This window comes from Ambystoma mexicanum, chromosome 9, assembly GCF_040938575.1.
Source record: "Ambystoma mexicanum isolate Mex_15411 chromosome 9, UKY_AmexF1_1, whole genome shotgun sequence".
In the NCBI taxonomy this organism is placed as follows: Eukaryota; Metazoa; Chordata; class Amphibia; order Caudata; family Ambystomatidae; genus Ambystoma; species Ambystoma mexicanum.
This window is the reverse complement of record NC_090931.1, coordinates 1,449,200,806-1,449,223,876: the sequence shown is the minus strand read 5'-3', so window position 1 is coordinate 1,449,223,876 and position 23,071 is coordinate 1,449,200,806. Positions and strand designations below refer to the sequence as shown.

Genomic DNA, 23,071 nt, shown 5'->3' with positions numbered 1-23,071 from the left:
TGCGCGTTCTCAATGTCGCTGGGCCTAGTAAGATCGCTGTTGTATTCTCCTCTGTTCCCCTCCCTTGCCTTGTCGTGCTCTGAACCACTTGTGTACGAGCGCAATAGAAATAAAATATCAATATCAATGCCTGCCGCCTGGGCCCCCCAGCACCAATTGCAAACCGTTTGGCTATTTACCCATTTTTTTGTTAAAAGTATGCTCTACAATGCAACATTTTACCCCATTATTTTAAAAAAAATTCACAGGGGGAAACCTCTCCACCCCTCCCCCGAAACCCCTTTTATTGGTTCGGGCTCCCTCACTATGCTCGGTCGCTATGGCATTTTTGGGGGAAATAGTTATGCCCCTCCACTTAAAAAAAATCACCAGCCGGCACTGGCCCTCAGACTGTGTTGGGAATGGGATGGGGGGAACCTGTTTCTACGGTGGGAGCACAATGGGCGGGAACCATGGGATAATGGTGGGAGCACACTGGGGAGAGCCCAGGGTGTGCGATTGGGTGGGGAGAGACCAGCGACTGAGTAGGAGTGGGATGAGAGAGCCCAGCGACTGTGATGGGAGCAGGTGACAGCGCGCAATATATACTGTCCATTTGGCATTTCTCGGGGGTCCCGACCTGCCCAAATTTTGCCCTGGGGGGCCCCGGCCAAAAATGTTTGAAGACCACTGGGTTAGGTGCATGGCCAGAACTGGTAGTGGGTCCCAGTACTGAAAAGGACACTGGTGCCGCAGGTCAAATGTTGTGTGCATGGCCAGGGCTGGGAGTTGGTCCCAGTCCTGAAATGGACAGAGGTGTTGCGGGTCAAGGGTTAGGTTTCGTGCAAGAAGCAGAGCCGGGACTCGAGAGTGGCTCCCAGTCCTAACATGGTAAAGGCACAGCAGGTCAGGATGCAGGTGCATTACCAAAGCTGTGCGTGGGTTCCAGTATGCTGCGTACAGGGATTGGGGTACGTTACGTCCATATTAGGGTTGACAGGCATGTGCTTTGTATAGGACTCTAATGAAATAGCAGGGGCAGCAGATCAGAACTGCTCTGTGTTGGCGCCGCTGGCGGTAGGGCCAGTACTGTAGTAGCATAGAGTGTTACAAGTCGGTGCATTGGCACGGGTTTTGTGTGTGGTTCCTGCTATTTGACTGACAGGAGTCTATAGCTCTTTATAGAGGTGAGTTGATAGAGATGTGTGCCAGTCCGTTACTAGAATATTAGGGGGGCTTGAGGTGCCTAAGCAGAGCTCTGTAATGGACCCAGTTCTGGACCAAGCGGAGTGCCACAAATCAAGATTGAGGTGCATTGGCAGAGCTGTGTGTAGGGTCCAGTGTTGGAATAGATGGAGTGCTACAGATACAGAGGTAGGATATAAACATGGCGACATTATCCATTCAATTCGGGAGATGCTACTCCAGTCCTGGGTTTGATATATGATAAGTCATTTATAACTCGCATGTACAGAAGTGTTTCTAGGCACGGCAAGACAAAGGAGGGAGGTTAAGACAGACGATCTTACTAGACCTTGTGTCATTCAGATGGTGCAAATGCGAGAAAGAGAAGTGCAAGGGGAATGGGGCTGGGGGTTGAGATGTGCAAGGGAGAGGGACAGGGACGTCAGGGAAGCAATGCTGTAAGTGCAGCACAGGACAGTGCGGCTCTGGGTAAGTACAAAGGAGGCAGGGGACTGTAGAGGTTACAGGTTACAGCTCCTACGCGAGTGGTAGGCCCGAAGGCAGTGGAGGGGTGACCGATCAAGGGAGAGCCTGGTACCCAGTGAGACTCTGAGGGTAGCCAAGCAACCAGTCAGTGTGGCAGACAGGGAGGTCAGCAGGGGACGGAGAGTGAGAAAGCAGAGAAGAGTTAAGTTTTGAGCAGCTTCCGGAACTTCAGGTGGTCCGGCTCAAGTTTGAGAGAGGCTGGAATGCCCTTCCAGATGGAGGCCACTGCAGAGGAGAGAGATCTACCCCCCCACTTTCTGCTTGGAGAAGCGTCTGGCCCTTAAGAGAGTTGCAGGTAGCTGAGTGTTGTGTTCTAGAGCCACTGTTAGTTCTAGAACAGAGTGGCGGTTGAAGTAGAGCTGGAGCAGAGGTGCCTGCTGCTCTCTGTGCTTATAACTAATAAACCAGCCTCTGCTGACTTAGCGTGTCTGTGCTGTTCCTGGAAGCAGGGGAATCATCAGTGGCGATGAGGAGGCGAGCCCTGGTCCGCACAAGGGGGTGGAAAGAAAGTGCAGCAGACCCTCCATACAGCAACCGGCACCGCAGAGAAGATCCGAACACCCCTCCTGCAAGAAGGTGAGAGGGGTACGGACAGAGGTGCGCTTGGAGTGGGGAGGACCTCCCTGATAACAAGGATCCCAAAAAGGTGGGGGGGACAGCGCAGTAAGTGCAAGATTGGAGTGTGCGAGGTGGAGTATTTAGGACACATTTCCTGTAGGGGGGGTTCACCTAAGCACAGCCCGGTAGAACGCATAAGTAAGGCCCAAGCACCACAAGATAAGGATCAATTGAGGTCCTTCATGGGGATGGCAGAGTTCTAGCACAGGTTTGTCAATAACATTGCTGTTTTTTCGGCACTGTTGAGGGCATTACTAAAGAAAGGGGTCACTTTCCCGTGGTCAGATGAGTGCATTGAAGTCTATTAAAACCTTACAAAAAATAAACCAACAGTGTCCTATCTGTAGTTGGGTTTGTGAGTGGACGTAGGGCACTTTTGACGGTGGATGCCAATCTGTTGGGTTTCGGGGGGGGGTCTTTGTCACAATTGGTCTGTGGGAAAGAGGAGCATGTGATAGCATTTGCTTCTAGACCATTAAGGAGTGCAGAAAAAAACTATTCACCCGTAAGCGAGGGAGGCCGTAGATGTGTTTTGGGCTGTCATGCACTTGAAATGTATGTACTTCAAATTTGTTTTGTGGGGTCAACGGTTCATGGTGAAAACGGGCCATAGTCCATTGGTGTAGATGTTGGCTGGTGGGAACTGGTCCAGAGGGTCACCTAGAACTTCGAAATGGGTGTTCGGTTTACAAAACTATGATTTTCAGATGTGCAATGTTCCTGGCAAAAAGAATGTGGTGGCAGATTCTCTCTCTTGGCTCCCAGTGGATTGTGATATTGAGGTTGTAGGGAAGGAGCAAGAAGAGATGATTGCTGCCAGAATTGAGCTAGAAGGATTGAATGAGGAGGTATGGACGGTGGCACGGAGGGATGATGTGGTACTTCGCAAAGTGAAGGAGTGGACGGTGGAAGGTTGGCTTGGTAAGAGTGAAGTAGACAAGAAGTTTCATCGATTTTATGTTTGTCCAAGTCCGGAGAAAGGCTCAGGAGGGAGAATAAGGTGGTTCCGCCTGAGGGTATTAGGGACAAGCTAATAGATATTGCCTAACAAGGGCATTGCGGAATGAAGAGTACAAAAAGGATGCTAAGACAGAGTTACTAGTGGCCGGCAATGGACAGCAGAGTAGATGGGAAAATAAGAGAGTGTGATATTTGTTTGGCAAGTGATAAAAGCAAAGTGGTGCGGGAGACGCCACTGAGGTCTGTGTGGGTACCTGAGGAACCATGGCAAAAGGTGGCGGTGCACTTAATGGGTCCTATTCAAGGACTGGGTGAAGGTTTCAAATTTATTGTGGTTTTTGTGGATTATCACTCGAAGTGGATATAGTGGAAGGCTCTAAGGGAGGCAACCACAGGGGAGTTGGTGACATTTTTTTAAGAGGTTTTTCCTTGTGATGGGTTTCCCGCGGAAATTGTGACTGATAATGGGGTGCAGTTCTGCTCAGAGACAATGAAGATATTTTTGTTTCTATTTGGTATTCTACACAGGCATACAGCGTTATATAATCCCAGGGCAAATGGGCTGGTAGAACAGGCTAACAGATTTCTCAAGGATGGTATTCAGTGAGCTATGAGATCAGGGTTGATGTGGTGTGATGTGTTGAGAGAAATGGTGAGGAGCTATTGCTTCACACCCCACTCAGTCACAGAAGTGTCCCTTTTTGTCTTATTAAAGGGTACGAAATTGTGTCCAGGATGGATTGGGTCGGCTTGCAGTGTGTGTCAATCAGGAGGAAGTGATGAGGTTGGTGCACACTGCCAATACAAAAGTATATTTGATGAGAACTCCAACAGAACGTCAGTGGGTGGTTGTAGATTGGGTATAGGAATACAAGATATTGTCTCGAGTGCTTGGAGAGCATGTTTCTGGTACCAAGGCAGTGAGGAATAGCGTGGTGGTGTTTGATGATGGAGAGGTATGCTCAAAAGGTAGACTAGCGTTAAGCAGAGAGGGAAATAGTGATGATGGGGGAGGTGAGGATGGTAAAAAGGAAGGAGAGGGAAGGAAGAGTGAGAATGAGGTAGTGGAGAGTGGAAGTGAAATGAGGATCCTGGATGGTGGACGGATTGGTGGGAGACTTAAGAAATTCCCAGTTAAGTTTAAGGATTTTCTGTGTGCTTAGAATCATATGTCAATGTGGCAATTGTATCTGTTTCTTTTGTAATTTATTTCATTCATTTCAATTTTTCTGGTTGTTTTTTAGGGGTGTTCTTTCAGTTCATTCATTGTTAAGCAGGAAAGATGTGTTGTGTTCTAGAGCCACTATTGGTTCTAGAACACTACAGGACACAGGACCACACTAGTGATGGTTGAAGTAGAGCTGGGGCAGAGGTGCCTGATGATCTCTGTGCTTATAACTAATAAACCAGCCTCTGCTGATTTACCGTGTCCGTGTTGTTCCTGGAAGCAGAGGACTCATCACTGAGCAAAGGGCTTGAGACGGCAGATATGTAGCTAGAGGGATGTAGTGTGGGCCCTGGCCCTAGAAAGCCTTGTGGACAATTCAAAGGGTCTTGAACTTGGTGCTTGCAGCCACTGGGAGCCAGTGGAGAGATTTCAGTCATGGTGAGATACGATTCCTGGGCTTGAGGCCAAGGATAAGTCTTGCAGTCCTGTTCTGGATGAATTTCAGAGGGCAGAGAGTAGCGAAAAGCAGATTGAGAAAGAGGCTGTTCCAGTAGTCCAACCTAGAGAGAACCAGGACTCTGAAAACAGTGAGCTTCTGGGGAAGGTGAGAACGGGAGAATACCTGTGAGGAGGTGCAACTGGTAGTGTGATTTCTTAGAGACGTCAGAGATGTGAGGAGAGAAGGAGAGTGTGGAGTCGAAGATGGTACCAAGGTTTAGTGCCTCCCAGGAAGGCAAAGGAAGAGGGCCCAAGGAGGGTGGCCAGAGTGAGAAAGGGAAAGCGGGAGCAGGAGTTCCAATGAGCAGGATCTCTGTCTTACGGGCATTAAGGCAGAGATCATTGAAGGCGCACTACTCTTGAAGCCCGGATAGACATAGACAGTCAGGAATGGGAGGAGAGGAGGCTGAGGGGAACCTGAAGGAGAGTTGAGTGTCATCTGCATAACACTGAAAGTTGGAGGAGAAGGTAAAGAAAAGTAGAGGTTGAAAAACCAGGGTGCGAGGATGGATCCCTGGAGAACGCCACAGGGGGAGATAGAGGTGTACGAGAGAAAGGAACCAAGTTGGGCCTGGGAGGGGCGGTCCAAGAGGAAGGCGGTCAGCCACTCCAAGGCCTGATCCCTGATCACAGGTTCTTACTGAGTGGATTGATCAGGATGATGTGGTTGACTGTGTCAAAGGCAGAGAAAAGATACAGGATGATGACATAAGGAATGCTGGAATCAAGGTTAGAGAGCAGATCTATATGGGTATTCAGGAGTGCAGTTTCCGTGCCTCTGGCAGCTCTGAAGCCAGACTAATGGTCATGGAGACAACCAACAGATTCAGTTTGGAGAGTAAGCTGGGAGATGGCCAGCTTTTCCGGGAGTTTGCCTAGGAAAGGGGTGATGGAGATCGGGCGATAGTTTGCCGGACAGGTAGGATCGTCAAACGGCTTCTCGAGGAGGGGTGAACAAGGGAGTGTTGGAGGAGAGACTGGAATGTTCAAGTGGTGAATATGGTCCTTGATGGTTCTGGAGGAGCAGGGGAGCACCTGCTTGGACGACACTTTAATAGATTGGACTTGTCTAGAAACCTCGTCAAGTGTAGTTGGAGAGAAAGACGAAAAAGGGGTAGTAGAGCACGAGTTGGTCAAAGACGGGGGGGGGGGAGGAAGAGGAGCAAGAGGTTTAACTTTGCATTCTAAGACGTGTAGTCCTAGAATTCCCCATTAGAAACCTAGTACTACAAGTACCAGAATACAAAGTTGTAAAACCAGGAATGGATAATGTTGGCATGTATGACAATAAGTAGTACAGCATTGGTGGTAGACCCTGTAGTTATGTTTAAGTTGGACTCCCTATAGGAAAAAACGTATTCCGATGCTTATAACTTTGAGGCTGTTCGAAGAAGCTGCACAAAGGATTCTCCAGACATTATAGATCCCACGTCCCAAGTTGTGCGAGCTCACAAAATGTATGTTTTCCATTACATTTCTCAGAGGTCCGAATTTGCTCTCGTGTTCAGTTTGGACCGCAGTATGGATTCATTTCAGACATTCAGAGGGAGCAGACCTCTGGAACTGAAAGTGTGCTTGCTCAAGTTTGGTGCAAATCCGTCCAGCTGTTTGCTTTAACACTGTCCAATAAACATTTGGAGATCATCAGGGTAGGATAGCTCAGCGGCAACGTGCGCGCCTTGGAAACAAGACGACAGGAAGCAACACCGGTACGATCCCTGGGTCTGCGCTTAGAAACCTCTAAAAAACAAACAATTCCTGTAACAGCGCCTCGATGCCCGCAGGCTGTGGGAGTGCTTTAAAAAGACTAAATAAATAAATAAGGGTTTGCTTGCAACAGTCCAGGGATCTGATTGGCTTATCTGTTGCCCCAGATACTGGAAGGTGCAACCAGACTGGTGGGTGCAAAGACACCTTGGGTCCCCTCTTTTGCGAGTCTAGAGATGTTGCTCTCTTGAAGGTGTGGCAGGCCGGAATATAAGGAGTCATGTCTTATTATGCTGGTTGCGCAAGCAGTTATGTTTGGGTAGCACCTGGTGCGCCATTAGGATAGTTGCAAGTGTGTACATGCTTGGATGTGAAATAGTCTTGCAATAGTCTTGCATTCTTGAGTTTGATTTGGGTGAGTGCTAAACATTTCCTTTTTTGTTGTTCAAGAAAGAGAAAAGTGTAGTATGCTGCTTGCACTGGCTCTGCTGGTGGAATGTGGAACCCATGCCCCTCCCCCCTCCACCCCCGATTCTGAGAGTGACAGTTGGGGATCGGATGTACATTACCCGCTCTCCTGTCTAACCTTCTATGCTGATGCCTGTAACCAATAAAGTACACTTCCCTTTGTAATCACCTGGTCCTGTGTGCTTCCCGAGTGCTGCCTGTTTCTCCTGTGATCCAGGACACTGCAACAGCCAATTTGGGTGTCTGGTGGTCAGACCTAGTGACTTTCAGGGGGATCCTACAGGCTGTCATGCCTGCGCCATGGGCGCATCCATTTACGCTCAATTTTGACTATGTGTTTATCATTTATTTACAACAGACTCTTGGATCTATCTATATTTACTTTGGAAACTTTATTTCCCATTTGCGAGACTTTGCTGCTTAATTATTATTTCCAACAAACTACGCATACCATAATGCACCTGGCTACAAGCATTGATTCCTGGCTGTTCCTATTGGTTATCAATGGAACTACACCCCCCAGAAGCCCTAGAGACTTGCCCTGCTTCCACCAGCCCAGGAACAGAAAGGGAGGTGGCTGATTGCCTGCAGGTGTGTTTAGCCAGGTGCAACCAATTAGCCTGCCTCTGTGCTGGGCTAGGCAGTATAAAGGCTGCTGCCTGCAGTGGCTCAGCCTCTTGCATCTGAGAGTTCTTCCTCCACCTTTTGCTTCTTTCTACGGATCTTGTTTGCTGCTTACCTTCACTCCTGCTTGGACCCTGCCTTGTTGCTTGCTCCACCCTGCTGCCTCCAGCCATAGCCTTCCAGGCTCCCTGCCTCACAGCCCTGCTCCTCTGGGCTCTCCACACTGCAGCTGATCACGCTCTGCTGCCTTCCAGTCTCCGCCCTTGCCCAGCCGGGCTCTCCACATTACAGCGGATCACGCTCTGCTGCCTTCCAGCCTTTGCCCTTGCCCTGCCGGGCTCTCCACATTGCAGCCGATCACGCTCTGCTGCCTTCCAGTCTCCGCCCTTGCCCTGCCGGGATCTCCACATTGCAGCGGATCACGCTCTGCTGCCTTCCAGCCTTCGCCCTTGCCCTGCCGGGCTCTCCACATTGCAGCGGATCACGCTCTGCTGCCTTCCAGCCTTCGCCCTTGCCCTGCCGGGCTCTCCACATTGCAGCCGATCACGCTCTGCTGCCTTCCAGCCTTCGCCCTTGCCCTGCCGGGCTCTCCACATTGCAGCGGATCACGCTCTGCTGCCTTCCAGCCTTCGCCCTTGCCCTGCCGGGCTCTCCACATTACAGCGGATCACGCTCTGCTGTCTTCCAGTCTCTGCCCTTGCCCTGCCGGGCTCTCCACATTACAGCGGATCACGCTCTGCTGCCTTCCAGCCTTCGCCCTTGCCCTGCCGGGCTCTCCACATTGCAGCGGATCACGCTCTGCTGCCTTCCAGCCTTCGCCCTTGCCCTGCCGGGCTCTCCACATTGCAGCCGATCACGCTCTGCTGCCTTCCAGCCTCCGCCCTTGCCCTGTCGGGCTCTCCACATTGCAGCCGATCACGCTCTGCTGCCTTCCAGCCTCCGCCCTTGCCCTGTGTACCCTCTACATTGCAGCTGATCACGCTCTGCTGCTTTCCTGCCTCAGCCCTTGTCCTCTGGGCTCCCTGCCCTGCAGCCTGCCTCACTCCGGCTGCCTTCAGCCCTTGTCCTCTGGGGCTCCCTGCTCTGCAGCCTACCTCTCTCTGGCTACCTACAGCCCTTGTCCTCTGGGCCTTCCTACTTTGCAGCTTATCCCGCTTCGCTGCCTACTACCTACCTTTTCCGCTGGGTTCTCGGCCTAGCAGCTCTCTACAGTCCTCTGCTACCTTCTACGTTCATCGGCCCTGTCCCTCAGGGTTCACTCCTTACTGCCCGGCCCTTACGGGATTCTTGCCGTGCAGTCTGCTTTACTCTGCTGCCCTAAGCCCTTTTCCTCTGGGCGTTCTACCTTACAGTCCTACCCCTGTGGGCTTACTCATTGCTTTCCTGCTCCTCTGAGCTCTCAACCTTGTTCCTTACTGTCCTCTGCTATCCTATCCTGTTACACGACTTTCCTTTCATTTCCTTCTGCTAGTTTGCTATCCCCTCATTTACTGGATTTGTCTGTAGTATCTTCTCTTGTACTGTTTGTAGACCCTTTTGTACAGAGCTTGTCTGTTGGTTCCCATCAGTCAACCTCTGCCCCTTCCCTTGTCCTGTTTCTACATTACAGACACCCAGAGCTGCTGTTCCAAGTCATGAGCAAACAGCGTGGGCCTCTGTTATAGCAAACTGTGCAGAAGGCTAGAGTATTTCCAAGGTTCGTGGAATACTCTTTTCCTATATCTGCATACACCCCAAGAGGGTATTCATTCTGTATCTTTTCCCTTGCTACTCTTGCCTACTCTTCGTTCTCTTTCCTTTCCGCTGTGTGTGTTCTTATCTGTCCACTTTATTTGGCACAACCACCAAAACCCTTTCTGGGTGTCCTGTGCCACTCTTAATAGAGTGCCACTCCTGACACAGGCCCTTTAGCTGCAAACACTTTTCCAAGGGTCATATTGCAGGGTCCTGAGATGTCCCACCACCCTAGTAAAGGTCAGGTGGGTCACAGAGGCGTGCAGTATGTCCCCAAATGGCAAGCCAATTTTGTTTGATTTCAGAGGGTCAGGGGGCTACCAGTAACCCAACGGCACAGCTGAGGGGGGGGATACTTTTGGTCTGTGGGCCACTAGTCTGGACCGCAGGCGCAAGCTGGGACTTACACCATGTTTGAAGCCAGCAGGACGTCGCTGGCTTGCGGACCTGGCCACAAGCCATGACCAGCGCCCTCTCCAGGGGACTTGGGCGGTGCCCTGTCCTCAGGAAAAGCAATGACTGCCCATGGCCGCAGGCCATGCCCATGGGTGCTTTATGGATCGTCAGTGCCTGGGGCATGCTACAGGCAAAGTAGTGGGCACTATTGGTATGCAAGATTATATATAGCATTACAAAGTTTCAAACCTCAGTGAAGAAGTTTGCTTAAAGGGACATTGTGGTTGCAACGTGAAACAACACACCCTTAAAATTGCCCAGCTGTGCCCATGCACTGCCTAAGACACCAACTCTGCCAACACTCGTGGATTACACATACTCACACTTAGTACGGTGCACGGGCGCAGGAAACAAAAGTTGCACCCTCCCTCCTAACCTAGTTAGGATCGATTTTAGATAAGATGTGGTGGTTAGTACAAATAATAGCCCAAAATAACTGTGAATTTGATTGGAAGTTCTGATTTCCCATGTTGCCCAGAGGCACGGCGAGCGACTTTGTGAGCAATTGCTCGCGCGGCTTACTTATGGTGGCATTACCTGTTTGCGGCACATTAGTTGGGTGCTATGCAATGATCAGGGCTTGGGTGCCAGCGCGGGAAGGTAGTTCATTGTGCACGCAATACAGTGTGAGCACACATGGGTTACGAGCGTGGCGTCCAGGGTCGGACTGGGCCAAGAAATATGCCCGGTCACCCAAAAAAAAAGTGGCCCACCCCTCGCCTCAAAGTGGCCCACCCCTCTCCTCACGACCTCTGATGACATCACCAGAAGTGATGTCATTTGACCCCACCGCAAAGTGACATCGCAGGAGCGATGAAACGCGACCTTTCACCCCTTGACAAAACAGGAAGTGGCATCAAATAGCATTGTCCCCAAGTACACTAAATGACTGTGACTCCAAGCAGACGTCCAAGCCCAAATGATAATGTTATTGTATAGCACTTGCGCTTAAGATCTCTTTTATAGAGCAAATATACATACAATAACACCCAACCTGTGTTGGTACTCATTTAGCGACCTCAGAAGAATGAAAGTCTTTTTGGAAGAAAAAAAAAAATTGAAAAGATATATATATTTTTTTTCTTCCAAACCGGCCCAGGCATGGCCAGAAACCGGCCCCCACTCCCTAAGGACGCCGAGGAGCAATCCGACCCTGATGGCGTCCAACAGTGTTCAATGAACTGGGACAGTACTCAGACCCAGGGAAGAGTAAAACCAATGGGCAATCCGTACATTGCAGCAGCAGTGACACCTGTTGACCAATCGGAAAACTGCGTGAGCTGGGGTCCTGAAAGGAGGAGTCGGGCAGTGGAACAGTAGTGCCACCCAGCTACCAATCAAAGTATGGCAGTGGCAAGGGTCCCAAACACAGCAGTCGGACATTGGCGCAGCAAAATGACCCTTGACTAGTAAAGAGTGCAGCATTGACGGAGTCTCCAAAGGGGGCAGCAGGCATGCATAGTGGCTAGCCCAAGAATAGGACTGGCTGAGGATTCAAGACATTATTTATTTATGTGTGGGACTTATAAAGCGCAAAGCTTACAGGGAACACACAGTTTGTTGTACATAGGGGACGCCCCCAGAGGCTTACCCGGACAGCGCAGGGGTAGCGGGAACAGGTGCGGAGGGGGAGGGGGGGGGGGCTAAGAAGGGTTGAGTGGAGGATGACAGGGAGTTAGGGAGAGAGGTGTGCAGCAGTAACACCTAGTGCACGGTCTGGGTATGGCATTGAATGAGGTCCTCAATGGAGCCGTGATGGAGATAGAGGGGTGCAGCAGTGACGCAGAGCAGCTGTTCATACCATGGCTTTGGCCGAGGTTCAAAAAGAGACAACCGAAACATTGTGCATTAGGACACTTACTGGATAATGGAAACCAAACTTTGTGACATTCTCGGATCAGACCAAGGTTGGCGCAGGAGTGACACCTAGAGGCCAGTTAAAAAACGGTAACAGCTGAGTTTTGGAATTCAGGCTCACTGTCACAAGAAGTGACACTTGGGCTGTGTCAGCGGGGGTCCAAGACCGAAAGTCTCACGTCAGCAGCATGAGGGAGACGTCTCCTTATGAGGTCCCCAACTTCGGGATACTGATGCGGAGAAACCGCTAAAGCAGCAATTATAAAGATCGTTGTCTTTGCCTGGGTGTGCATGGCGTTGTCCCAGTTGTTAATGCATGTATTGTTTCCCGTACAAAGAGAAATTTCTTTGTCTTCCCCATTTTATATGGGCACTGTAATCCGACTTCTGCAAGGTGCTGTTGTCCCACTTGTACAAGTCTTTCTTGTTCATTCTGAAATGGTATGTCTATCTGTTTTTATTGTACAGTATTTTATTGGCACCTCTTGTTCCAGATGAAGATTTGTTTATTGTACCCGCTCTAATCAAATAATTTAGCATTTATATAGCGCTACACACCCTAATGTATCTGAGCGCTGCTTATTACCCACAGAGTGTGGTGCTCATTTATCGACCTCGGAAGGATGAAAGGCTGAGTTTGGCCCTGCCGGGATTCGAACTTGCGTCAGCAGGCTCTGCAAAGATGTCAAAGCGAGCGCTGTACTCACTGTGCTATCGGACCGGCTTCAAATGACTTTCTGTTCGGGTTTAGGTGTTACTCTTATGCAGGTGACACCCAAATACTGTTTTGCCTTGCTCTACTTCAGCAACAATCGGCTGCTCGCTGCCAGCACTGCCTGTTGGCAGTCAACACCTGGATGAGCAACAATTGGCTCCTTTAGAACGGTAATAAAACCGAGATCCTGGTCATATGCTCTGCTGCAGATGCAGTCCTCTGAACTGCTGATTTCTGGCCCCCCCTCTCTGGGCTTGGTCCCTAAGACTGCCCAGGTGGTCAAGAGCTTGGGCATCAAACTCTCGTCCTCACTGTCCTTCGAGCCGCAGGTCAGTGCAGTGTGTCAGGCAGTCTACTTTAAGCTCCACAAAGTGCTCCTTACCTTCCTTCTCACCTCCACTCGGTTGTGATATCTGCCATGGTGGCTGGCAGCCTAGATTACTGCAATGTGCTGTATCTCGCTCAACCGCTTTACCTGCTCCGTTGCATCCCGGTCTTTCAAAATACGCCTGCAACGTCGGCCACGGGGGCCCCCTTTCGCGCCTCCACTTCTCCCTTCTTGTCCTCCTTGCACTGTCCGCCTGTAGTCAGGCGGCTGGACTTCATGTCGCTTTGCCTGGTGCATCAGGCTTTTTACGGGCTTGGCCCGGAGTACTTGCAGGGGAAATGTCTGCCATGCGCCCCTTCTCGCTCTCTTCGTTCGGCTGCTTTGCTTCCGGTTCAGGTCGTTCCCCCCTCCTACCTGTTTATCGTTCAAGATCCGGGGGTCGTGCCTGCTCAGTGGCAGCTGGCAGATTCCGGTGGCCTTCCGCAAGACCAAGGAGCACCTGCCTTTCCGATGGCGGTGTCTGGTCAAAGGATCAAATACAAAGGGTCGAATGGTCAAAGGATCGACACCAAAGGATCGAAAACCAAAGGATCAATTTTTTTTTTAATTATATATATTTTTTGGGGTTTTCGTTTAGTGAAAAAAAGTGGTTTTTACCACAAAAACGGGGGTTGGACCCCCCCCCAAAAAAAACTTTAAAAAAAAACTAAAAAAATTCGATCCTTTGGTTTTCGGTCCTTTGGTGTCGATCCTTTGACCATTCGACCCTTTGGCTGTCGATCCTTTGACCTACAACCTCCAATGGCCATTGAACACTTTTCTCTTTTGAAAAACCTAGTTTTTGTGTACTGATGATTGTTACTGTGCCCTGCCCTCCCCTCTCGCTAGTAGCGCCATGATGCCCATGCTGGTGTAGGGGCGCTTCAGAAATGTCTAAATAAATAAAAGATGTTGTTCTTGTTCCAGATGTGTTTTCTGTGCCTTCCATAATCGGGTCTTCATGGTGCCCTTGTTCCGGTTGTATATTTTATTGGTGCCATCTGTTTTTAATGTGGTCATGATGCTGTTCTCCCATTTGCCTACATTGGCAGGGGATGTAAAACAGTAAGCGTTTAAATGGTGAGCAAGTGTAAACCGATTAGTTTATGCAGTTAAGTGTAGCAGTGTGAAATTTATACATTTTTCAACATGCTGGTGAACTCTTGTCGGAATGACAACGTTACATCGCCAGGCTCTTTTTCGCAGAGTTTTTTGCTGAAAATGTTCGTCCGACAAAACGAATTGAAAAATATGGGGGGGTGGGTAAGGGGACATGAGAGGTAGGGGTTTGTGGGGGATAGGGAATAAATAATAGGGAAGAGGGAGTTTGGGGGGACCACAAATAAAAAATCGTTGTTTTTTTTTCTTTGACCAAAAATATTCTGCAAAAATCTCTGCAAAAATAAGCCTGGCGATCTAAGAACATTGTCTGCTTACTTATAATCTGGAAAGAACCACAGGAGGAAGAGCCCATGATCCTGTCTGTTTATCTCAGCCCTCCTGTTTGTCCCGTGAAGGATAGCTCAGCCGCAATGTGCTCGCCTTGGAAGCAAGACGACATAGAGCGACACAGGTTCGATCCCCGGGTCCGCGAAATCTCTGGGTATTAAGCGTGTTCTAAATAACCTATCAAATCCATGATTTACACTCCGGCCCCCCATACTTCAAATATCACTGCCAATGCTCCCTGCACTCTCTTCTACTCCTCCCCCTAGCAGTCATCCCAGTGGCCCCATCGACTCCTCGATACCCGTCCCATCCGACATTACTTGATACATTGCACATAGGGGGTCGTCTGTCAGCGAATTACATTACAATCAAATCCATTCCGGCTACGGAGCCCTACTTGGATCACCAAGAAAGATTGAAGAAGAAGTCTCTTTGGGTCTCCTTCCCCTTGCAAAGTTCACTTAACACTGGGGGGGGGGAAGAATGCCCGCACTTGTCCTTTGCATGCTATAGCCAGACACAGGAGGCTGTAGTCCATGTTGCATCTGGATGGTGTTGAAACAAGGAGAGAAACGATGATACTATGGAATCCCTGTCCTTCCGCCGTGGTGTTTAATGCAGTTTCAACGTTCAGAGGGAACTATGTCTTAATAGTAGCGGGTATTTATGCATTTGATTTATTTCTGTTATTTTATGCATGAAGGTGGCAATTGATATCTGCTCATATTGTATTGATTTAAATGCCTTTTCTTCTGCTGTATCAGTGATGTGTGATGCTGCTGACATCCTGCATTCGGTTATATTTCATGTGATTTTGTTGGTATTGATTTGAATAGTTTTAATGCTTTTTTGGTCCGCAGCTGAAATAAAGCTGAATAAATCCCCCTTGATACCTATGCAGCCCTACAGATAAGGGGTGTATGGGCCACTTTTACTCCCTAAAAAGGTATCTGGTAATAATGTCCCCATGCATAATGTCCCCATACACAATGTCCCATACACAATTTCCCCATGCATCATGTCCCCATGCATAATGTCCTCATGTCCCCATGCATAATGTCCCCATACATAATTTCACTGGGAAAAGCCATTGGCGACATGATGTATATGGTGACATTATGCACGGGGACGGGTTGTGGGGATTTCCCCTGCTCCCTTTGTAAAAAAAAAAAAAGGGGGCAACTTAATTGTCAGGAGGCATTTTTGCGGGCGTATTATTACATGGAAACCCTAAAAGTAGGTAAATACTTCCAAAAGAAGAAAATAGGGAGTACAAATACGCCCAACAAAAAAATAGGAACCTGACACTTGGGACCTTGCGCCCCTGCTTTCCCCCACACAGCCCCATGGATATGTTGGGTCCAGTAGTGCACGTAGCACCACAGGAAGAAACTAGTGTTACTGCCTGACCCGAAGAAGTAAACCTGCATATTCTAATGTTTATGACCAACTAGGTGCAAGGGAATAATTATTACAAAAACATTTCGATTTTCCAGTTAAAACATATTTTTACTTGCTTATAAAATACTCCCATTGGAAACTGGACTTACATTTTGGCTCCCTAAAAAAATCATTTTAGTTCCAACTTGAAAAAATAGGGAGTAACATACTCCCACTTCAAAATGTTATTTGGGGCACTGCACCTATCCTCTTGACAGCTTCATCCAGGCCATTGCTGCCATGTGCACTGGAAATAGGAGCCCCATTACCCCTGATTCTGCCTTTTGCTCACCCGACACAGTTGCCCCCTGGTAGCACATGTGGTTCACTCCCAGCACCTGGATCCAAAGGAGAAGGACGAGTGCCCCAATCCCAGACTATGGGTTGAGTGGCATTGCTGCTAACACTCTGTGGGTAAAATGGTCCACATTGTCTTGAAACATTTGGTCTATTTTTAGCAGTACCATGAATACTTTTTTTTAAAAAAGTTTGTCGGGTTAGAAAACAAAGCATCCCTCCCTCTTAACCTGAGGACCACGATTCTGTCTGCTGTCCACTCAAGGTCCAGAAGGGAACGCACCCAGCATGGTACATACTTGATGAATGGTGGCGTATAGCGCAGTGGCATGCCTGACCACCATGGTGCCAGCCCTCCCCCAGGTCAGCGCCCCCGACCCCCTTGGTCAAGAAAGTCTCTCTACCGTGCACATCTAGGCAACCGTGGAGAGGTGCAGTTCCTTTTGTATTTAGGCCTTCCTGCGATGCCCAGGGTAAGATCTGCAAGGTACTAATCGAGTATAAAAAGTCACCCGCCCCCTAATTTTTCCACATGCACACAGCACGCCATTTCTTACCTGCCACGAGACAATTCTCGCTATCCAATGGCTAGTGGTCAGTGCAAATTATGAAACCTGGCGATTGGGGCGGGGAGTGAAGTTGGCAAAAAAAAAGAAAATGTGACGGACAAAATGTTAGCTTTGTTTGCCATTTTAGGACAAGTATTACACATTTCGGATGAGAAAATACCAGCCAAAAATAGAGTAAAAGCAGCTTCCGACATATGCTTTACTCTCATTAGTGAGTATTGCTCAAATATGATACTGACAAGACCCCAGTGCCTAAAATGGGGACTTGCCCAGAGTTGATTGTACTCCAATGTCTTCATGTATGCATCGCTTTAACCTTCCTCCTATCTTGGTTCCATTTGCCCGTTGCGCACGATGTCCTCAGAGTGATATTTTGACCTTTTTAGAAGGGATATTGTGTCCCCCTGTGATATGTCTTCATGGCGTGGCTGTGCCACTTGCATTTTGTGTCTCGTGACTTCATCATGTCGTAGTTTTGTTTACTACTCCCTCAGTAATCGGGTTCTAGCTCCGCACTTGTACGTATCTTTATTGTGCTGGTAAAAGGAAGTCCTCATGCTGCTATTTTGCCAATTTTTTGTTGTAGTAGTAGTTATTTATATAACGCCTTTTCCCATTATTATGGACTCAACGCGCGTGTGGCAGGATCGCCCTCGGGGACTGAAGTCCAGGTATGGGAACATTCTCAAAAGGCTTAAACGCGTGTATTTATTTGGCCAAGATTAGGCATTAGATGGTCTGGCTGGGCTCCAGTAAGCAACCCAAGAGGTCAGGCATGTGGGTGGGTACTGATGGGGGATGGGGGTCACAAGTGTGTGCGAGTGCAGGAGGCTCGTTATGGGTCCAGCTAGACCGAATGTTGTCGTAGGTCGTAGCTTCATTCAAATGGCTGTGGATGGATAGCAGTGCCTGCGTAAGATGGCCACTGAAGTGGTGCGCTGGTACGTACCTTCAGCTCCGATGGAGCTTCATATTTGATGTCGCTGTGCCATCAAATGGTCTGTGTGGAAAAAAAACCGCTATCCTCGAAGACTCACTCTTCTAGGCACTATGAGCAGACTACCCTCAAGTCTACTTTGCGCAAAGGACTGGCCGTCCTAGTACATCTTCGGGGCGTGAAAGGCAGGCTACCATTGGATTAAGCACGTCTTCAAGGTGTTTTTCTTCCATTTGTATTTCTCTGAGCCCTATATGATCACATGTTGTCCCAGGTCTCTATTAACAGATCTCTTCACAATGCTAGTCCGTCACTTGCTTATTCGTTTTTTGTGCCTGCTGAAATATGATGTTTTTTGTGTGCTTTTTTGACAGATCTCATCCAGCACACACAATGGTGATTGGAAGTTATTGTGAACACAATGCCTCGGCTTCCACTGCCTGGGCCCAGCAGGGCTTCGCCCCCTGTTTCTTCTTCACGCTGGTACCCTCTGTCCTTCTCAGCTTCTGCCTGCTGCTGGGGGCGCTGCAGTCCGCCTGCTACTCTCGCTATGGTCGCCTTATGGAACCCAAGTACGTGCCACGCTCTCCACTCTACAGGCTGCAGCTGATGATCTCCGGGCTACTGTTGGCCTTACCGTTTGGCGGCCTTATTTGGCAAGCGGCTGGTGTCGGTGTGGTGTATGGCTACATGCTGGCCTATGCCCTCCTCTCATCGGCTGGCTGGGCCTTCACGCTTTACTTGCTGCATTTGGAACGCACACGGGTACTGCCGCAGGACCGGACTCGTGGGCACGGAATGGTGCTGCTGGTCTTCTGGACTCTAGCCTTCGCTGGGGAGAACCTGACTTTCATCTCCTGGAGCAGCCCCCTCTGGTGGTGGGGTCTTGAGGATGTGCCCCAGAAGGTAAGAGTTAGGGTAGGAATTGCATCTCCTGTATCTGTTGTATACCTGTGCGTCATGTGAATAGTGGTACTGTGCACAGATTTACTATACAGTGTTTATTCACTTCAGTTCATTTTCTAAGACGCGCGTGGAATTGAATAGTCTTTCTGTAGAGTGCATACCACCTTTGGAATATCCACAGATCAGTCGACTTCCCAAGACTTTCCATGCACCCCCAGATCTTCCTCAGAAACATACGGATGTGTAAACAAATTCTGAACTCTAGAGAGTATTCCTGATGGGCTAGCAATTTGCATGATCCCCATAATGACCACTTTCTCAGAGCCTGATCTTAAGTCCCCCCAAAAACCATGGACACTGTGATAGGAATGACTGGACAAGCAGACGCTGGTAAAGTGCAAAACAGTAGATGAATTGCTAATGCACCCCAACATCCAAGATCTCGCTAGTAAGCAGGGCAACCCTCTATCCTTCTAGTGTTCTGCAAAAGATGTAAGATCTCATTGCACAAAAAAGCACTTAAGCTACAACCTCCCAACACCACCCCAAAATCAATTTCTCCCATGCAACCCACTGGCATGCAAGAAGCAAAGCTACAGGGCGCATATTGGGGATAACGCTGGGATTCCATATTGCTTCATCACAAACAAAATCTTTCAGTTACGGAGGAGGAGGCCTTGGCCTTTTCACAATTGATCCCAAAATCTTGTCAATACCCTTCCCCTACAGCACATTTCCACCCCAACTTGATTTTGGAATCCCTCTACCAATATACTTCTACCACCCTTAATAAGATTAAATTTCTTCCCCATGGTCTGACTCTATATTCAACATAATGATCTACCTCTGAGCGCCTGGAGACTGCCCTTGGGTGGTATCGGTGCGCGTGATAAATCAACATAACATAACCTCTGCCTTGAAGTGTGGTTTTTCCTTTATACGCCAAACATGGCAAATGTACCACTCACAAACTAACCAACTGCTAACCTAGTTTCCATAATAACCCTCATGGTGGCAAATTGTTTTGTGTCCAGGGACTGTTTCCTTTGGCTCTAAAGATGTTTGGACTTCCGCCACCCCCATGAACTCTTGCAAGTATAGTCAATGGTGCGCGATCCTGGGAGTTGTAGTCCAAGACATTGGGGGAGCCGTAAGTTGCAGGCTCCTGCCCTATGTGATCTCTCAGCACGAAGGAAAATCAGTATACTTGGAAAATATTTTTTTTCCAACTGTATTTGTAGCTGAGTTTCCCACCCAAGCAGACTTGCATTGGTTGTGGACTATTGGGTGGGCTTAGGATGAGGGATTGGATGGCTTGCGAGTAATGACTCACTCAGAGATGGCAGGAGGAAGGTGGCCAGCTAAAAGAGAGGGGAATGATCGGCTACCTCCTTCTGCCCTCCCACCTTGTCACAGGGACCTCTTCATGGAAGGATACACACTGAACAACCATTGAAAGTTGCTGTCCCTTCTGCCATCATCATGTGACTGTTTCAGCATACCGGAGCACATATCCTGGTCTTTTTTCTAAGACATTAGCTCTGGCTAACTTCATCAGAACCTAAAACATGGGGACAGAGGAACTCTGCTATATCACCACTACCACAACAACTTTCAAGACGCTGACCGCACTGCCCCACCTAGCATCCCTCAAGGCCACGACATCCTCCCTGCCTCTGTACTCAACCTTCCAACAGAAGTACTCCTCCCTACCTGACAATCAAGAGCTCCCTCACTCAAGGCACCTTCCCCTCGACCCCCAAGACGAGACAAATCCCCCTGTTTCTTAAGAAAACAGTTGACCCTGCCAACCCTAGCAACTACTGCCCCATCCTCCATCTGCCCTTCCTAGATCAGATCATTGAGAAAGCAGTAGCCATGCAACTCATCCAGCACATTAAAGGCAACAACCTCCTTCTATCTGGCTTCAGACCCAGATACAGCACGGAAACAGCTACCATTAAGATGATCAATGATGCCCTTAACATACCTGATGATGGCCATCCTGCCTCCTGGTCATCCTTGACCTCTCACTAGCATTGAACACAGTAGACCACCAGACACTCACCGACATTGTACGGTATCACCCCAAAATCCTGCGTCCGGAAAAAAATGCTGAATATCAAAATGCACATTTCAATGCATTTGTATGTGGGGTAGGGTAATAAATATTATGAGGGGTGTATGCGGGATGCAAGGGACCCCCCCCACAAATAAGTGCTTTAAAATGTGCGGGTGGAACAATTCAGTATTTTCGGCCGCAGGATTTCTTTTTCGAAAATATCACATATATCCCATTCTACATCACTGCATGGGGATCAGCGAGATCGTCCTCAGCCGTTTCAAATCCTACCTTGCTACCCACCACCAATTCATCCAAATGGATTCCTCCAGATCACCAACTCTACCCATCACCTGTGGAGTCCCTCATGGACCCATCCTTTCCCCTGTGATCGTCAACTGCTCTACCTCAAGATATCCTCCATCTAAGAGATTCACAGGCTCAGTCCTGCCTCACATTGATCCAGTCTTGGATGTCCTGTACTTATCCGTAGCTCAACTTCTCTGAGACCGAATTCCTACTGACCAACACCACCGGACACCCTGACATCCAGACATGACTCTCTCTTATGAACGTAGAGGGCTTCATATGCCCGCTGGCCACCTGCGGCAAGTCCCTTTTGGTTGGACATAGACAGGCACCCCTCCTTCAAGCAGGAGATAACACGGAAGACACAAATGACTTGGTATCAACTCTCTCTCTTCAGGAACATTAAGCCCTTCAACCCAGAAAACAACTTTGAATCCTCTGTCCAACTTTGGCCTTCTACTCCTGTATGGTGGCAATGCCCTTCTCAAAGGCCTTCTGCCGACTACCTTGGCACCCCTCAGATATGTCCTACATGCTGCAGCAGGACTCTGCATGTGAATTCGACCATGTCACCCCGACCCTCATCTAACTGTACTGGCTCCTGCTGCATGTGTTATAGGACGAGCATCATCGTTTTTTGAGTGGAGCTTCAGATCCGAGTGAAGGGGTATGGTTAAAATATCTGGAAGAATACGCCCGTGTTGAAATCCGGGGACGAAGGTGCATGAGCGAGTGCGGACGTCTGGTCTTACAGAGGTCACCGTTTCATTTCCAGGCAGCAGGGTCTTCTGGCAGAGAGAGCTCTGTGTGATGGAAGGGCGAGACCAACGATGTAGACTAGGTCGTAGGATCCACAGGCGATAACCCTTAAATCGTCTGCGGACGATGCAGCAGCAGGGTATCCTAATTCGGACCTTTGGGGAAGGTCAGGGAACGCACCGATCTGGACATGGGAGGTTCCCTCAGACGAAAGGCGGAAGGAGAGCAAGCCTGATGAATCCAGCGATGGGGCAAGCACTTTTGGACAGCAGAAACAACCCTCTCTGGTCTCCTTCAACGACACAGTGATCACAAGACTTGTAGCATCCGGAAGCACACAAAACCTGCAGAGGAGGAGAATACGACTATGCCCACCGCCTCAAGGGGAGGGAATGCCCATGGATGGAGAAGAGCTTCTCGTTCAGGAGGACCAGAAGCTCCCGCATCGGTCCTCCGCACTGCCGGCTTCATCTCAGTACACTGGAGAATGTCCAGGTATTCATGCAGCCAACAAAGGCTTTACATATACAACACGACCCTGGACCCCTCAATCCCTACCAATTACCGACCCATAACCACCGTCCCATTTCTCCTGAAAATGGACAAAATAGCATATTCCCAAATTCAAAATCATTTAGAACACCATCAACTACTAGGAGACCGACAATCAGGGTTCCGCCCCAACCATAGCACGGAAACAGCCCTACTCGACCTGAAGATACAAATGGATGCCACCAAAGGATCAGGCAAACTCTGCCTACTAATGCTCCTCGACCTTTCCGCGGCCTTTGGCCTGGTTGACCATGACAAACTCTGTGCCACCCTAAACAACAACTTTAACTTATCCAACAATGCCACAGATTGGATTAAATCCTTTCTCTCAGACAGGACCTCAAGAGTCGCCATTGGCAAAGAAGCAGCAGATCCCATGCCAGTCCCATTAGGCGTCCCTCAAGGCTCTTGCCTCTCCCCCCACCCTGTACAAAGCCTACACCAAGGTGCTCTTCGCAGCACTGGATGCCATGAGTGTCATTTACACCAACTTCGCATATGATACTCAAACCCTTATCCATCTAACAGGAAACCATGAGCAAGACTCCATACTTATCAATAAGATTTACTCAATAATCCAAAACTGGATGGCCAACAACAGCTTATGTCTCAATGACGATAAAACAGAGCTGCTCATACTAGGTTCATCTTCCAAGAGAGCATTCCTACAGCCTGTTTATTCAGCATTCTGCATTGATGGCACTACAATCCCAGTGCTAAAACAAGTGAAAACACTTGGGGTTTACCTTGACGCTTACCATGTCCAAGCAAGTAAACGCGCTAGCATGCTCTACCGCCTACACAGCCAAACCTATCTTGCTCAGTCGCAAATTCCTGACACCTGAAAACTGCATTACACTAGCAAGAGTGCTCATACTATCTAAACTTGACTATTGTAATGTCCTCTTC

At 49.0% G+C, this 23,071-nt stretch overlaps 1 protein-coding gene across 1 annotated transcript in view; it reads left to right on the top strand.

Annotated features, from left to right (window-relative positions):
* Positions 1 to 23,071, top strand: part of ABCB6 (ATP binding cassette subfamily B member 6 (LAN blood group)) — a 231,577-nt gene that overhangs the window by 3,836 nt on the left and 204,670 nt on the right. The window contains exon 2 of the mRNA XM_069616874.1: positions 17,949 to 18,480. Within this exon, the coding sequence (XP_069472975.1) occupies positions 17,968 to 18,480 (513 nt within the window). The 5' untranslated portion in view covers positions 17,949 to 17,967. The remainder of the gene's footprint in view (positions 1 to 17,948; positions 18,481 to 23,071) is intronic.